The 17,979-nt window shown below is 35.1% G+C and overlaps 3 protein-coding genes across 3 annotated transcripts; 2 read left to right on the top strand and 1 right to left on the bottom strand.

The window, feature by feature from the left end:
* Positions 1-681: 681 nt before the first annotated feature.
* On the top strand, positions 682-4,525 carry LOC111020276 (telomere repeat-binding factor 4). Its single transcript, XM_022296892.2, has 6 exons — positions 682-988; positions 1,889-2,088; positions 3,125-3,209; positions 3,493-3,576; positions 4,038-4,320; positions 4,406-4,525. The coding sequence occupies exons 1-6, from the start codon at positions 839-841 to the stop codon at positions 4,435-4,437; spliced, it is 834 nt and encodes a 277-aa protein (XP_022152584.2). The 5' UTR covers positions 682-838; the 3' UTR covers positions 4,438-4,525.
* Positions 4,526-7,307: 2,782 nt separating this feature from the next.
* Positions 7,308-10,978, top strand: LOC111020318 (eukaryotic initiation factor 4A-8). The gene is made up of 5 exons (XM_022296959.2): positions 7,308-7,466; positions 8,537-8,606; positions 8,765-8,871; positions 9,038-9,468; positions 10,046-10,978. The coding sequence occupies exons 2-5, from the start codon at positions 8,539-8,541 to the stop codon at positions 10,679-10,681; spliced, it is 1,242 nt and encodes a 413-aa protein (XP_022152651.1). The 5' UTR covers positions 7,308-7,466; positions 8,537-8,538; the 3' UTR covers positions 10,682-10,978.
* A 346-nt stretch (positions 10,979-11,324) lies between these two features.
* LOC111020317 (casein kinase 1-like protein 2) lies at positions 11,325-16,671 on the bottom strand. Its single transcript, XM_088128231.1, has 14 exons — positions 16,178-16,671; positions 16,046-16,086; positions 15,058-15,127; positions 14,823-14,971; positions 14,637-14,732; positions 14,478-14,548; positions 13,356-13,417; positions 13,142-13,205; positions 12,986-13,070; positions 12,763-12,889; positions 12,592-12,674; positions 12,441-12,501; positions 12,145-12,287; positions 11,325-12,068 (listed from the first exon to the last, which is right to left on the bottom strand). The coding sequence occupies exons 1-14, from the start codon at positions 16,251-16,253 to the stop codon at positions 11,793-11,795; spliced, it is 1,404 nt and encodes a 467-aa protein (XP_087984357.1). The 5' UTR covers positions 16,254-16,671; the 3' UTR covers positions 11,325-11,792.
* Between the last annotated feature and the right edge of the window lie 1,308 nt (positions 16,672-17,979).

Genomic DNA, 17,979 nt, shown 5'->3' with positions numbered 1-17,979 from the left:
TCAAACATCATAATCAATTCTCTCTTAAATTATCCTAACATATTTAGATCAATAAATCATCGATGACAACTTATACCAAATAAAAAAATTATTTAATATTTATATAAATCACATTATAAAGACACAATTTTTATCATGCTTCACAAGTTTGTGAATGATTTCAAAACAACAATATTTTCGAAATTAGTTAAAGAAATATTATATTTTCGTAATTTCCTATTTTACATTATGTTTTTAAAATTTACCCCATAAGAACAACCTCCTGTTTATGCACCAACTTGTCAACCTGGAGGAGCTATCATATTTCTGTTGAAAAAAACAACTTATTTTAAGTTGATGTAATAGTCAATAAAAGTTAAATATACATTATATAGAATAAATAAATTTAAATAGTAGATTGACTACTTATCTATAATTCAATACCCTACGAGTTATATTTGATAATTAATGAAAAATATAACACGATCAAATTCTTATAATGTGAAAATAGTTAAAGTTGCATGCGAGTGGACCATACACTCATGAGTCGAAAGGAGAAAAGATAGTAATTAATTGTTTTAGATATGACTATATGAAAAATTGACCCTTCTAAGGAAAAAGTTGACCGCATTCTATTAGTAATCTAGTGGCCCATTTTAGGGTTCATAATTTGGGCCGGCCCTTGTAATGAAAAATCGAAGAACATGACAAAAAGAAACGAACGAGAAATCGAAAAACAAAAAGAGGCCGAAGATTTGCAGCGGGAGCGAGCAAACAGCTGATCTTCTTGTTCCTCTTGGCGCCGGAAAACTCTGCTTCACAGAGTGATCTTCAGATAACACAGAGACGACGGATTCGAATGGGAAACCAGAAGCAGAAGTGGACGTCGGAGGAGGAAGAAGCACTCTTGGCCGGTGTAGCGAAGCACGGCCCCGGCAAGTGGAAAAATATTCTCAAAGATCCTGAATTCGCTCCCTTCCTTACTCACCGCTCCAACATTGACCTAAAGGTCCCGTTCAACTATCTACTATTTTCAATTCCCTTCCCTGGTGTTCCTTGGCATTTGTTTTCCCAGGTTTTCTTGTTTTTTAGGGTTTTAATCATGAGCTCGAGGCGATATTGAAATATTGTGGGAAAAGTTTTGAAGCTTCGTTTTACTTTGTCTTTGTTTAGAGTTCAAATGATATTGGTTTCGCTAACTCGAAATTCGTATAGTTTAACTCACTTGTTTGAGTGATTTAAGATGGAAGTAATTGGGTCTGTTCTAAATTCTTCAAACAATCACAAATCTTCCCCAATACTCTCCAATTATTTTGTAGGTTAATTTCTGGACAAAATTTTACTTTTTGTCTCGCCTGAAGTTTTGCTATTGATCATCAACTGAAAAATGTGAGAAGGATTGGGCTCAAAGTGGAATTACAAGAGGAAGAAAGAATTTTATTAGGTATTTAAAAATTAATTATTATTAATACGATGGCGCGTTTATTTAGCTTGCTTCAATGGAAGAGTTCTGGTTATGGGGTTGAGAAGAGATTCATGGCAATGGCCATTAATTACCTTAAAACTTAAAGTTATGTCTGAATAACGCTATTCTAGTGGACCCACGCGAGTAACTGAGGTTTTGGATGAGCTGATAAGTTCTTCTTTGAGAAGCTGTTCCTAGATGCACCTTTGATATCATTTATGTTCCAGCGTTACTGGAAACCAGTGGTGATATGGTTATATTCACCTCAAAGTTGGGTCTATAATGAATTCCTTGATTAAATATCTGTTATTTTTGCTCACTTTAAAATATAGTCTACCCCAAATAGCATGTCCCTTCCAAGAGACTATGTGCTAACACGACTGCCTAACTACTAGTACTAATATATGCAACTATTTATCTTTTTTGTGTTGCTTGTGTACGCAGGACAAATGGCGTAATTTGAGTGTCAGCACTGCTTCACAAGGCTCGAAAGAGAAGTCTAGGGCTCCTAAAGCAAAAGCTATCGTCGCCGCTTCACTTTCTAACAACCAAAACTCTGTTCCTGCTAGGTTGAATGCATCTGCTGATACTGCAGGGGAAGAACCACCAAACACGAATGCACAGGATGGAAAAAATGCCCCAAGGTCTGTATATCTAACCGTTTAGGTATTTTACATTTGCAGCATAAAAGTCATCTGTATAGTACTGTTATTATTATTTTCTGGGAGTGCGTGAGGGGAGGGGGCAAGGGGACAGTGTTTATAAACTCAGTCTTTCAACATAATATCATATAAGCTCCCCCAACCGCTCCACCCCCACCTATCTCAAGACCATCCCACAAACGAAGTTGATAGAAATGGAATATCTGATGAAATATTTTTAGATGCAAATGAAATAATTCCCCAAGTCGTATTAACCTTTTTTTTTCTTTTACTTAAGAAACCAAACCTTCATTAGACCCTTCGGGGACATCTGATAAAATGTGGAAAAAATGAAAGAAAAAAATCATATTAGTCTTAAAGTATCGTATTTGTCAACAAAGTATTATAGTACTTCATTTTGTTTGCTCTATTATAAAATATAATTGGGTCCACGGAATGTTGTTTTTTCTTTCCCATATTCAATCATTCTATGATGTTTAAAAAATTCTCCCTGCATAAAGAGTATATATGTCTTTCTGGGTATAATTTACTCCATGATTCCTAAATTTTGTCCACTAGGTTAATCGTTCTATGAAGTTATTGGTAGATAAAATTTCCCTTATCTAAGAATACCTTTTTTTCTTAACCTATCATGGTGTAGCCTAGTGATCAATAAGAGCCAATATAAATACCAAAGGGCTTAGAGGGAATAGGTTCAAACCATTGATGGTCACCTACTTAGGATTTGATATCCTACGAGTTACCTTGGCAACCAAATGTAGTAGGATCGGGTGGTTGTCCCGTGAGATCAGTCGAGGTGTGCGCAAATTAGCCCGGACACTCACGGATATATAAAAAATAATAAATAAATAAACTTTTTTTCTTTATTCTTTCCATTACTTATAATAAGCACCATGAAATATTCATCATAGAATATGTTACCCCCCTCCCCAACCGCCACCACTTGAAAATAATAAAAAATAATAAAAGAAAATTATGTTATAAGGAGATGCTCTTATGTTATTATCCTGTTGACCAGGTACAATGCAATGATTTTTGAAGCCCTTTCAACCATAAAAGATTCAAATGGATGTGACATAGGTACAATAGTTAACTTTATCGAGGTAAGGTGGAAGTTTCTTCGTCTTCCTTCTTTTTTTGTTTTTCCTTTTGTTTTTAAATTTTATTTTAAAGGAGTGATAAGCAGTATCCTCATTTGTGAGAATAATCTGCATGGAGATCACCCAACATGACGCTTATTCCAACCTACCACTTGCATAGTTCCATTTTACATTTGTGAGATATGGAGCTGCTTCTTGTTGCTTTCTTACTGCTTCTCGAACTATTCACTATCAATTAACACGAATGTTCCTATTACATGACAACTGTTTATTCCATGTCACGCAGCAAAGGCATGAGGTGCCACAAAACTTTAGAAGGCTATTGAGCTCAAGGTTGAGGAGACTTGTTTCACAAGGAAAGCTCGAAAAGGTGAATGATCTTTTTATTTTCTTGTTGAATCAGTTCTGATAGAGAATTTACTTGTCTTCTGATATTTTCTATGGTTTATCTAAGTTATGTAGTTTGACTCTTATACATGCTTCTCTTGGGAAAACCAAAACCAAAAAAAAAACTGATGCATGCTTATGGGAAAAATTAAGATGTTGTACAATACATTATTGAGAAAAGAATGATATCGTTGATGCAATATCTATTTCCTTCGTCTGGGTTCGGGCCTGGTTGTAGGGAACCAGATTATCAAAAAAAAAAAAAAAGTATATTTCCTTCATTGTATAGAGAATAAATTTTATTGACATTTTGCTGTAGACTGATGTATACATTCGTTAATGGATTGTTTTTTTGCAATATTCTCCTTCGTTTATAGGACTTCAAATATCTGTTTCAACTTTTCATGGATTGGGTTCCATGGTTTTCTCTATGCCACATTACAGGTTCAAAATTGCTATAAGGTAAGAAAAGACAACTCATTGGCAGTCAAAACTCCTACACCCAAACAAAAAGATGTCAGGCCACGGATACCGCAATATATGGGAGGTTTGATGCCATCAGGAGAGACAGTGGAAGATGCGGCGAGAGCTGCTGCCTACAAAGTTGCGGATGCAGAGAACAAATCTTTCTTAGCAGCTGAAGCTGTCAAGGAGGCAGAGAGAGTCGCGAAGATGGCTGAAGATACGGATTCAATGCTACAGATGATAAAGGATGTGTACGAACAATGTAAGTGAAGTGCTGGTTCCTCTTGAAGTTCTGGCTCTTTGGAACTTATTAAACAACTTCTCTTTCTACTTGTGTAATGTTCCAGGTTCTCGTGGGGAGATTATTCTCTTGGCTTAGATCGCTTGTAAGTTTAATGGCCAATCCTTTGTTTTCTTGGAACCCGAATGTAAATTCTTCAATCCAATGGAATTTTCCGCTTTCTTAACGCATCTACGTCCCCCGCCCCGGGCCTAAATTTGGTTCGTTCCCTGCGGTTTTAAAAGTTTCAACTTATTGAGCTTAGTTTCAATTTAGTCCAAATTCTACTGGAGTTCAGTTAGACAAAGTTACAACAAACCCTAGTTCCCTAAGCAGAGGTTATTCAGTTTCACTCTGGCGGTTTTCTTTCAGAGGAGATTAAACTCATATTTGCTCCATTTTCTACAAGTTTCTGTTTTTTTTTTAAAAAATTTTTTTTTTCTATAAGGATATTAAAAAACAAAAAGAAAATACAGAGGAGATGTGCGTTGGAACAACTATTATTAGCTGCATTTAAAACCGATTTTTTTTTTTTTGGTGAAATGTTGTAACATAAATAAAGTAAATAAAATATTTATCATCATGTCTAAAGTCGATTTGGTTGACCTAAAAAAGTGAGATATTATATAAACTCGAATGTAAATATTAGATAATACAAAAAGTAAACAAAACAAAAATACTGAACATAATTTGACGACGATTTGGAAAATGCTACAAGTCATAATATAGTACGCAGCGCTATACAAATCTGCTTGTAAAATATGATAAGTGCGACTGAAAAATTGATTTAACAATTTGGGGATACGAGAATTGAATTTCTTTATTGTATTGAATTTGAACATTGTGGATAAGACATTTATTTTACTCGTTCAACTAGAAAAAAATTAAAGAAAACTATTTTTTTAATTTATAATTCATTATAGCTCGTAGGTTAATGTCTAATAAAAATAATTACTCTTTTATCTTTTTTATTTCAAAAAGTTTTTCATTTCCAAGGGATGTTCCAATGTTTAAAATATATATTAAAATTTTAAAAACTACACTCTTATATATTGGTACAACGTTTTAGATGTATAGGTAGGTAAAGTCGTGTGCAATAGAAAATGCAAGCACGGTTCAAGGAGAGATTTTTCTTACTTATTTTTTTAACAAGTAATTTATCTACTCCGTTCAACTAGTTCTGGGTTTGAGTCTCGAGCAACCCATATTAATAATAATATTGAACTAGTTTATCCTATAGAAATAATATATAAAGTCTAACTCAAATTTTTAACCAATTAAAATAATTATCTTTAAAATTACTCCTGTATCGCTATATATAAAAAACAATTACCTTTAAAGTTGCTCATGTATCACTATATATATTTTGTATATCCGCGAGTGTCCGGTCGAGTCTCGATTAATCTCATAGGATAAGTGTTTAACCCTCCTACATTTAGTTGCCAAAATAACACGCATGATATTAAATTTTAGGTAAGTGGCCACCATGATTTTACTCATGTCTTGATATATAAATTTTTTTTTCTCATACCTTCCGCTTTAAATTGGTACAAAACAACACATATTTAATAAGTTTTTTTTAATTCTAATTCTATTAAATTCATCAGTTTAAATAATAATATAAATTTTTAGATTTTACAAATTATCAGAGTGTTTAACATTTAAAATTCATTTGAATTATATGAAGCATATGATATATGTTTTACATATGTGGGATTTTTTTTTCTTTTTAAGTAGAATAGCATAGAGGTGTGGGGACAAAAACCTTCCACCTTAAAAGAGAGAGTAGATGGTATTACAGATGAGCAAAGCCTTATGTTGATGATAGGTGTTATTGGGGAAGGGGATGACTTCCCGTCCCCGTCCCAGCTCCTATTTCATTATTCATCTTCATGAAACTCCCCATAAAATGTCGGGTCGGATTATATGCAATTAATTATTTTTATGTTTTTTTTTTAAAATAAATCTTCAATTAAAAGTTTATAAATCATCATTTAAATAGTTAAATTTCTCACAATTTTACAATTCAAATTATCCATGACGTAGGAGATTCTCCCATTTAGACCGAGTCCTTGTGAAAAAAGTTAACCCAATTGAGATATACACGATATAATTTAATAATCATCTTAAAATCGACGAAATCAAATTGATTTCATTGTTTTCTTGATTGGTTTATATTTTCTAAGGTTTCACCCTTATTTATAGCTAAATTAAACTTGGCTATCACGCATCAATTTGACACTTTTTCAAAGACGTTGGGCAACAAGCTAGAATGTGTAGCCTTGGAGAACAAGTTTAAACTCGGTCAATCACATGCATACAATATTAATTTTATACTAGAGTTTTAAATGTCAATGTTGATGAAAATAACGATGTCTCAATTTCAAGAAGATGTCAATGAAAATATCAATAAAATGTTAATGTCGATAGATATTTATGAAAAAATTATAAAAATTTTAAATTAACAAATAAAAATTTCATTCTTTCTAAATAAGTTAAAAATAATTAATATTAATACCATGAAAGTTTGTTGATATTTTTTTTATATTTTGTCCTTTTTATTGTAATACGTGTCAATCTATTACTCGTGTCAGTATCAAACACATACATACATGAAAATGTTAATGAAAATATCGACACGTCGACAAATATTTAATACAATGATTTGATGATAGAAATAACGAGATAAATGAAGTCAAGCCGAGCATAGTTAATAATAATTGACATATATTTATAACCAAGAGGGCGTGCGTTTGATTTTCCAACGCCACATACTAAAATGAATGACGAGATAAATAAAACAATAATTATTTGCAAAAAAAAAAATAATAAAAATAAAACATACACACGTATGTCACGTGACTAATGATTACGCAGGCGATCTTTTACAGGGGTACAGAAGTAATAAAAAACTACAGTCAAGGGTAGAAGGGTAATTTCGTAACGCATATTTGGAGCAGAAAGGGGCCGCCTTAGAAAACCTAACGCCATCCCATTATAACTTCACTCCTTAAGCATCAGCCTCCTTTTCAACTCCACGGCGCAGATCCGAGGAGTTTCTCAATCTCTCGCCACCTCCAAAAGCTTTCCAATCTTCTTCTAATCCTTCGTTTTTCACTGATCTACAGGTTTTTCTCTACTCCTTTCCATGCATCTTGCTTGTTATTGAATCGTTTGATTCACGTTGTATGCTTTGTTTCTACTTTTTCATCTTTCCGGTGACGTTTTGCTTAGATTGAGCGTGTTTTTGCCTGTCTGGAATCGATAAAATCGATTTGTGCTGGATCTGATATCGATTTTGTTTAACGTTGATGTCGTGTATCTGTGTTCTGTTAAATCTGTGACTTGTGTGAGCGACGAATAGGTTTTAGATGGTGGCTGTCGCGTTTTTTTTTTAGTGTGTTGAGATTAGTAGATATTTTGGCCATGCGTTATGTAATTTTATGGCCTGGACTGGAGAAACTTCCCTCTAATGCTTCCCGGGCGGTCGATGATGCGGAGGAAGCATTATAGGAGGAGATTTCCTTCTCTGAGGTTATTCTATTACAAAATTTTGTACTATAGCTTCTATTTCGCACATGAGCTTCTCTGTAAAATGTTTTGAGCGAAACTTCCAATGAACACTCATCTCTTTGTTCTATTCTATATTCTCTTCCCTTTGTCATATCATTCCAATTCTAGCAGAACCTTTCAGAAGAAAGGGCGGTGGATGCTACTTCTGTAAGCCTTTCCCTGCTTTCTGAACGCTTGATCATTTGTTTATGAAGTTTAGGGAGCGGCAAAGTGGCTTCTGATTCCAGCAGATTTTATTGACTACATCAGTTGGCCATCTTTACTTTAGAATAATGTCTCCCGAAAATGAAGACAGAATTTTAATGCTTGCACTTTCCTTTTCTGGTGTTGTGCAAGTTTGGTTTCTGATACATTTTCTCATCCTCTTTTTTGGGTTTTCTTTTTCTTTTCTCCCCTCAACGACACCAGATTTGTTTCCAATTTGTCACCCAGCGGGGTTTGTTGTTTGCCCTAGTGATATGCGATCATGTTAATACTCCGTGAAATCCGCTTTATTTTTAAACTGGTGTTTGAAATTAAAGATTTGTTGAGGTTCTTGTTTTAGATGTCTTTAGTGTGTCTCAAATCTGAAGAACATTTTTTTTATCATAAGATACCTCATGTTTCATATGCTGTTTGCTTACAGATATGGCAGGTTTGGCTCCAGAAGGATCACAATTTGATGCTCGTCAGTATGACTCAAAAATGAATGAGTTGTAAGTTTTTTGTATTTATTTTTAGGACTTCTGAGATGATATATATCTGTGTATGCGTGCATATTATTTAGCCTTTTATATTTTATCTTTATTCTGGTTTTTGTAATGGTTTAATCATAGTTTCCTTCTGATTTATTCTCATTGCGTGGTCAATGTAGGCTTTCATCTGATGGACAGGATTTCTTCACCTCATATGATGAAGTCTATGATAGTTTCGATTCTATGGGCCTTCAAGAGAACCTTCTAAGAGGCATCTATGCTTATGGTTGGTCTATAGCACAAGTATTTTGTTCTTCATACTTGTTAACTGTTCTTGCTTTTTACTGTTTAATAGTCAACAAATGGGCAAGCACTTTCAATTTTTAAGTTATTTACTCTTTGCTGGCTTTGTCTGGTTTGCAAATATTCTAATTTTGATCCTGTTTGTAAAGGTTTCGAGAAGCCATCGGCAATCCAGCAGAGAGGAATTGTTCCTTTCTGCAAAGGGCTTGATGTGATCCAACAAGCGCAGTCTGGAACAGGGAAGACTGCAACCTTTTGCTCTGGCATTCTGCAGCAACTTGATTATGGTCTTGTGCAGTGTCAGGCTTTGGTGTTAGCACCCACTAGGGAACTTGCTCAACAGATTGAGAAGGTTATGCGAGCCCTTGGTGATTATCTTGGTGTTAAGGTTCATGCATGTGTTGGTGGGACAAGTGTTCGTGAGGACCAGCGCATTCTCCAAGCTGGTGTCCATGTTGTTGTTGGTACTCCTGGTCGTGTGTTTGATATGTTGCGTAGACAGTCACTTCGTCCTGACTATATTCGGATGTTTGTGTTGGATGAGGCTGATGAAATGCTTTCTCGTGGATTCAAGGATCAGGTTTGTTATTCTTTGTACGTGAAGCTTTTGTCTTGCATGTGTGTTCTTAATGTTTTCAATATAGCTATTAGCCATTATTATCTCCATGATAATTAAGTATTATGAGGAGCAAGTGTATTTGGATTCCTGTTCAGGTTTGTAATTTACGTTAACAGCAGATTTCAAACATTTGGATTGAATATTTAATAGAACAGTTCTTATCGTTTTTTTTTTTTGGTTAAGATAAGTATTTGCTTTCTTATTTTTTGTAAATAATGAGAGATTGCTTCTAGTTCTCTGTTGTTGTTATTACTGGTTGGTATTTGTTACACTTTCGTTGGAGTAAGATTTTTTTTGTTGTTGTAAATAATAAAGTATTGGCTGGATGATGAAATGTGTGTTCACTTATTTTCCCGTGCACGTGTAACTTTTTTTTTTACTTGTTGCAATTCTTTACTTCATTGTTCTTAAATGTGTTTCTATTTCTTCTCTAGAACTCATAGACATGTACTTATCAGCTTTCTTCTTAACTAATCATGTCTTGGAGGTTTGTGGTTTCGATCTTCTATCTCCCCTAACATGTATATTTCGGTTGCAGATTTATGACATTTTCCAGCTGCTGCCGTCCAAGATTCAGGTTGGTGTTTTCTCTGCTACAATGCCACCTGAAGCCCTTGAGATCACCAGGAAGTTCATGAACAAGCCTGTGAGGATTCTGGTAAAGCGTGATGAGCTCACCTTGGAAGGTATCAAGCAGTTTTATGTCAATGTTGACAAGGAAGACTGGAAGCTTGAGACTCTCTGTGATCTTTATGAGACTTTGGCCATCACCCAGAGTGTCATCTTTGTGAATACCCGACGCAAAGTTGATTGGCTCACTGATAAGATGCGAGGCCGTGATCACACAGTGTCTGCTACCCATGGTGACATGGACCAGAACACTCGAGACATCATTATGCGAGAGTTCCGTTCAGGCTCATCTAGAGTTCTCATTACCACCGATCTATTGGCCCGTGGTATAGATGTCCAGCAGGTATCACTTGTTATTAACTATGATCTGCCGACACAACCAGAGAATTACCTTCATCGTATTGGACGAAGTGGACGGTTTGGAAGAAAAGGTGTTGCGATCAACTTCGTAACTACTGAGGATGAAAGAATGCTATTTGACATCCAGAAGTTCTACAATGTGGTAATTGAAGAGCTGCCGGCTAATGTTGCTGATCTCCTGTGATGAATGAAATGGATTCTTGTGGTCAACGAGGCATGGTTTCTCTCTACTCTTCGAAGTACAACTCAAGCTTTTCCCCCCTCTTTTTGCTCTACTTTAGTGTCTTAAATTAATATTCTTGAACCTATCTCTGACCTTGGAAATGGTGTGCCCTGCACCACTGCAATATAAAGATTGTCAAATTGCCATACTGGTAAATTATGGGCCTTTTTGTTTCTGTTGGGGTTTTGTATTGTATTTTTGAGGTTTTTTCTATTGTTGCCTTTTTCCAAGTTATGAAAACTCATCTTGTTTTTGTCACTAGGATTTTGCTAGTCTTTTATTGGGCAAATTTTGATTGTTTAGCGAGCTACCATTGCTTCTGTTCATGTTGACCATTGATATTCGATAATGGTGTAGAATTACTTCGGATTTTATTCTGGCGTGTGATAACCCATCACATTACTATACTTGAATTCTGAAGTTTTATTTATACATGTTCATGTAAAATAAAAAATAATTACTGTATACTGAATCTGTGTACTGGGTTAATGTATTTTCATTTAAACCTTGTGTTCGATGATTTAGGAAATGAAGATATTTCACGTGTTCTATAAATGATTTAATACCAAATTAGGCCCGGCATGAGAATTTTACTACTTAAAAATGGTAAATGTAACACAAAATATATAGATTTCAGAAACTGCACCAGAAATGTGTTGTTGCCTAGAATGGAACATCCAATAGTCACAATGAGGTTTACGTGTGGCCCCATTACTAGAACTAAAGAATTTAAAGCACAAACTAATTACATAATTAATTGTTCATCTAGTTTTTGAATCAAAAGAAACAGCGACCAATACTGAAAAGGAATACAACAAACAGAGTATTGAACAATTAAAATTTGAAGGGCAAAGGGAGAAACTGTATCCCGTTTACCTAAGGCGACTAAAAATGGCTTCGCGGATTGAGCCACATAGTAATCTCCTCTTTCTTCCTAGCATTTTTGTGATGGTAAAATGTTGGTTCCCAAGTTGCTGCTGCTGCTTTCCTAAAACACAAACGAAAGCAGAGCAAAGCAACCCGACTCTATTTACAATGGATAGCAGATAGATAGCGAGCGCAGTGTTAGTCGCTAATGTTGTACCTTCTCATCCTGACTAAAATGGAGGCTTTCAATGCCCCTAAGAGTAGATTCAAAGTTCCTGATGCTTGATACGTTTCTGGCGGAGGTGGCGCGGTTCTGGTCTGCTATCCTGTTTTGCCCACTGGAAATTTTGAGTGCTCCTGCACTGAGATCTGGAATTGGAGGGCGATCGGATTCACTTCCAAGGGCAGCTGCATCTTGAGTGCTAGAGATTGCTGCTCGTCTCGATGATCCACTTGAACGTAAAATATTAGAATTTGGCAGCTGGATGAAGCCAAGATGACATCCACGTTAACAAATGAAAAAAGAGCACAATAACCAGCAAGCAATAAGTACTCACTATAGGTTCCTTGGCACCAGTGGGTTCATTTAAGCCTGGTGGTTTCTGTTTTAAAAAATTCCCAGGGCCAGTAGAGTTCCTCCTTCGCAAGGGATCTGCCGTTGGTACCCAACCACTTGGAGGCGGCCGACCTTCCTCACCACCTTCAAGATACTTGGATAATTAGGTTAAACATCATAAATTTCTTCAGATGTTCTGCAGAAGACTCTTTGTCCTTGGCAAATGCCAGCAGGGGCATAAGATATTAAAATGTGAGGAACTCAAAAGCTCAAACAGAAAAGAACAGAGTTAACTACCAGGGTGCCTATCAGTATTCGCTACAGCCATAGGTACTCCAGAACTTGGTCCGGCACCACCCTAAATGTTTAAATTTACAATGGATTTAGGATAAATAATTGATATTAGAATATAAGGAAAAATCAATGTTGCATGCATCCCAAAACGTACAATGGCACGAGCAGGTGGGGCGGTTATCTGGGATTGCTGGTACTTCAAAATGGTCCAATCAAACACATAATCAAACTGAAAACCTGAAGAAAAAAAACATACTTCTATATTTAAATTCAAAAACCAGTACAATGACACTGTAAAATAACAAACGGATTATAAAACTCAAACCTTCACGAATGAAAAGGTCACGGAAGAGTCTTTTAAGATAAGCATAGTCTGGCTTATCATCAAACCTTAACGACCGACAATAATGGAAGTATGAAGCAAATTCAGTAGGGTATCCACGACATAGGGCCTGAGGCAGAACAATATATCGTCAGTATTATCCAATTGGGTTTCACCATCATATTTGACACAAGTATCACTGGCAACCCCCAAGACATGGATTTACCTCTATAGAAGTGTTGACTTTCTTTTCACTAATCTTTTCGTACTTTTGTTTCTTAGTTCCTGCTTTGAGTCCCTGCCAAGGAAGACTACAAAGATGACAGGTTATCACTCCACATTTCACAATGAAAGAATTGGATGATAACAGAAAAATATTTACCTCCCCCTTAAAAAATACATAAGAACATATCCAAGTGATTCTAAATCATCCCTGCGACTTTGTTCTGCACAACAAGAAGCAAAATAAGGAAGCTGAATGAAATAGAACTAAAAATAATTCGTTCATTTTCCTCCACTTTTCAATGTATGCTCTATTACGTGTGTAATTATTGGGGGAAAGAGTAAGCTGATGGAGGGAAAGGGAAAATAGATACCAATGCCGAGATGGGTATTCATGCTTGCATATCTTGCTGTTCCAGTCAAATTCTTGTTTTCTCTGCAAATCATCAGCAGGTTACATTTACCAAAATCATGGAAATCATTACTTTGGGATCAACCAATAAAAGCCAAATGCCAGGAGACAAGGGTATTCTAAGCATTCAACTTGAAAGTAGAAACTTAGAACATTCGTCTACATTTTCACTCAAAGCCCCAAACCCTAGCCAGAAAACTCAGATGTAGTTTTTTTTTTCCTTTGTTGAAAAGGTAATGAGCTTTCATTGAGAGAAAAATGAAAGAATACAGGGGCATACAAAAAAACAGCCCTAGCGAGAGGAGCTTAACTAAACCAAAAAGGAGCTCCAATATAACCAAAAAAAACAAATCCAGATATATCTGTTTTTCTTGGAATTCATGATATCTCAGAACTAACAATTAAAAAAGGAAAAAAAAAAACAGGCTGCATGGAAGCAAATCCTCAATACTAAAAATAAACAGATAAACAGTGAACTAGAAGTAATTTATCTGCTTTTCTTGGAATATCATGATAACTGAGAACAGACAATTAAAAAAGGAAGGAAAAAAACCGGCTGCAATCTTAACTCTATAACTTTTATCATGGAAGCAAATCCTCAATACTAAAAATAAACAAATAAACAGTAAACCTACATTTTACCCTCAGATAGTTGTAAAAGAATATATTCTAAAAAACTCTAGAAAGACTTTAATAGAATGTTTGAATATACGTCTGGAATGAAGGATAGCCATGCTAATTAACATCTTCAACTTCCAAGGTGTTGTGTCAGAGCATCTTAAGCATTAATACGGACCAGTACAAGTTACACAAAACATTAACAATTAATTTTTTTTTATAAGAAAGCATTGATTAATTAAGAAAGAACTAGGTGGGTGTGGATTAAATTTAAAGTTAAACGTTAAAACCATACTCCATAACTCATATCCTGACAACAAAATTCATGCCACAAGATATCACAACCCAAAAGGTAACAATAAATACTTCATCTGGAATCTTCATAAAACACAGTTCAAATAAATCAACGTGAAACAAACCAATATTGAATTAACAATAACATTTTTTCATTTATAAACCAACTAACCTGTAAGGTATGTGCTGATGAGTTGAAGTGTCTCTATACTTTTTAGCCAAACCAAAGTCGATGGCATAGACCTATGACAACATGGATACAGAACATTGGATGGATAAATCAACATAGAATATGAATCCAAAATCTCATAACAAATTAAAAAATGGAAACCTGATTTGCACGTCTTCCTAAGCCCATAAGAAAATTATCAGGTTTGATATCCCGATGTAGAAAGGACTTGGAGTGGACAAACTCCACCCGGTTGATCTAAAATGGGGCAAAATTATCAAAGTGCATTCATCAAAAAGAATACGAAGTATTCATAGGGATGGGTGAACTCAATGAATTAAATGGTACCATCTGATCTGCAAGCATTAGAACAGTCTTAAGAGACAATTTTCTGCTGCAGAAGTTAAATAAATCTTCAAGACTAGGGCCCAACAAATCAATCACAAGGACATTATAGTCTCCCTCGACACCAAACCACCTCACGTTTGGAATTCCAGCTGTCCAAATTGGGAAGAGTTTGCAAACATGAATGATAAGGTGTGCAACTTGTAAACAAGAGAAGGTTAAGAGTAATGTTTATTACTTCCTCCTTGCAGTATTTTATATAGTTTTGATTCATACAGCAGTTGTGGATGCTTCGTCTTCACATTTTCCTGGAAAGAGGAACTATCTTAGGATATGCAAATATTGCTTGTCATTGTAAAGACTATTTAATAAAAACAGCAATGAACAGTAATCAAAGAATGACTAGGTTGAGTCCGTCCAACCAAACAGGAAAGTTGCAGCTAATTCCAAGCTTAATTCTAACCAACAGCTAACAGAGTACCATAATAATAACTTATCAGCCCATCTTATCAGGGAAAAACAATCATTAGCCCATGGATCCACTAAACTTAAATGCTGAAAAATAATAAAATCAATGAATATCTAATTCGTGAAACATGCATTGCATGAGATTCTTGATCATCATTTTTAACCCATAAATCCATCACTTTCTACATTCACAAGTTCGACAATAGATAATACTGTGAGTCATCTTTTAATCCATAGGGGCTTTAACAAAGTACATCTGTCATAACCATCAACCTTCTATATCAGATTACTGATCATTGATCATTAACACAACCTCATTATGAAAATTGGAACAGAAACCAACTCCTCAATGTCGAGACCCCTTCTACACAGATGCGTACCAAGCAAACCTACATAAACCTTTCAGGCGCCTTCAGAACTACCACAACCACGTCAAGGTTTTGACAGAACAAACTCTTAACACCATCCTCAAAGCTCAACTTTCCAGCCACTGTTGCTTAGAAATTTATTTTATGGTCTCAATTGAAATTAAGGTATCAATTTATGTCCGGTCTCAAATTTTAGTACCACTAATTCACATGTATTTAACGCGTAAACTACTCTAGTCAAATACATATGCATGCCTATTACACGAAAAAAAAAAGGTTATAAGATGACGTAATTATAAGGTCAAAAACTATTGAGGGCATATTGTCAAGCATTCCAATAAATTTTCAACGACAGCCGCAAAAACTGACGAATCCACAAAATTTACTCACAAGCTTAATCGCGACTTCTTCATTGGTCTGAATATTAGTACCTGAAATTGAAAAAAAAAACGAGAATTAAATTGGAAAAAAAAAAGACGCAAAAAAAAAAAAAGAAAAGAACGACTCCAGAAAAGAGCAGACCGAGATAGATCTCTCCGAACGATCCGCTCCCAATCTTCCGACCGAGTTTGAATTTGTTTCCAACGCGGGGCTCCATGGCGCAAAATTCCCGCAGAATCAACAACTCACAAACAAGAAAATTAAAAGAAGAAGAAAAAGAAAGGGAGGAAACCCTAGGATTAAATAAAAACAACTCCAAGGCGCAAAATCCCGGGGAAAAGGACAGAGACCATCACGGCCTTAGATTGGCTGCTACAAGGCCGGATAGATCATCATCGTCAATCAGAATTCGGCCGCGGAAGGAAATTACGAACACGAGAGAAAACAGAGGCGGAAAATTGTGAAACCTAACCGTTCCTCATCGTAGAAATTTAGGGCTATTGGAGAGTAGACGAAGACGAAGACGAGGAAGACGAATAGAAGGACGAAGAGACATAGAAAACTCCTCTCCTCTCGAGTTTCTGTTTCTGTTTCTCTCTCTAGTTTTGATCCAATCGAAGCGGAAATGGCAAATTGCTTACAATCCTTTATTAAAGGGCTTTGTCTTTTCTTTTTTGTTTATTTATTTATTTTTGGTTTCGGATTCTTCGCATAACAACGACGTCGTTTTCTTCTTCTTCAGCGCTTAACCCAAACGCTGAATTGTCTCTGCCCTGTCATGTAGACGTAGACACACAAGGAATCTAATTATATTCATATTCCTAAAATACTTTTGGTTTGTAATTTCATTCTGTTCTTTTTATACGTGCGTGAGTGTCTCTCGACGAGTTTACACGTATCTCGACTAATCTCATAGCATAGTTATTTGACTGTGCAATATTTGATGTTGAAAATTTTGAATTTTATTTTTAATTGGTTCGTGAGATTTGAATTTGATTTCTAATTGGTTCATGAGTTGAGTTAAGTGTTAGTTGACCTAATGTAACGATGATGTGTCATTTAACATATGTTGGTTAGATAATGTTAGGTTTCTTAAATGACTCAATACAAATATTGACGAATCTAGTTGAGTGTTGAGAAATTTGTCGATTCACATTCTAGATTCTAACCTAAATGTTAAATTGGAGATAAACGAAGAAGAAGAGTTGTGGTGTTGTTTGGAAGAGTGGCAAAAATGAAGGATAAGAGAAGGGACGGAGGAGAGGAGGAGAGAAAAATGTCACTTGGACAAGAGAGAATAAAGAATAATAAAATTTTTCATTGATTTAAAATATATCACAGAGTATATGTAACTATCGTATCATCATTTTGTTGGGTCAACTTAACTCAAAAGCTAGTTAGAAACCAAATTCAAGTTCATGAACCAATTAAAAACCAAATTCAAACTTAAAAAAAAAAAACATGCATTTTTTAAATTTTAAGGATTGAATTGAAATTAAATTTAAACCTCAATGACAAAAAATGGTATTTTTTAAACTGTGAGCCAAATAAAAATGAAGTCCAAACCTCACAAAATCAAAAGTGTATTTTACCCTATTTATATTTACATACATTCAAAATAACTATCATCTACCCTATTTATATAAATATCCCAATACGATATTAATTTTTTAACGTTTCAATATCTAATTAAATTAATACAGACTCATTCCAAATAAGAATAGCAATAGAAAATTAGTCTCTATTTTGATGGAGTACGAGGAGGTGGAATATTTGTGTTGTCTCTATTTCAATCTAGTTGATAACTCCACGTTCAGATGTTGACTGTCAAATTACCTGTATTAGATGTCGTTAAAATCTGTATGGGTGATTGTGGCGTTTGTTTATTAGGGTACTAGAGCATGTGTGATGGACATTCATGTATCCAAAAAAGGCATAGCTGA

This window comes from Momordica charantia (genome assembly GCF_013281855.1).
Source record: "Momordica charantia cultivar OHB3-1 chromosome 8 unlocalized genomic scaffold, Mcharantia_2.0 BLBB01000008.1, whole genome shotgun sequence".
Taxonomy (NCBI): Eukaryota; Viridiplantae; Streptophyta; class Magnoliopsida; order Cucurbitales; family Cucurbitaceae; genus Momordica; species Momordica charantia.
This window is presented reverse-complemented; position numbering and strand designations above follow the sequence as displayed.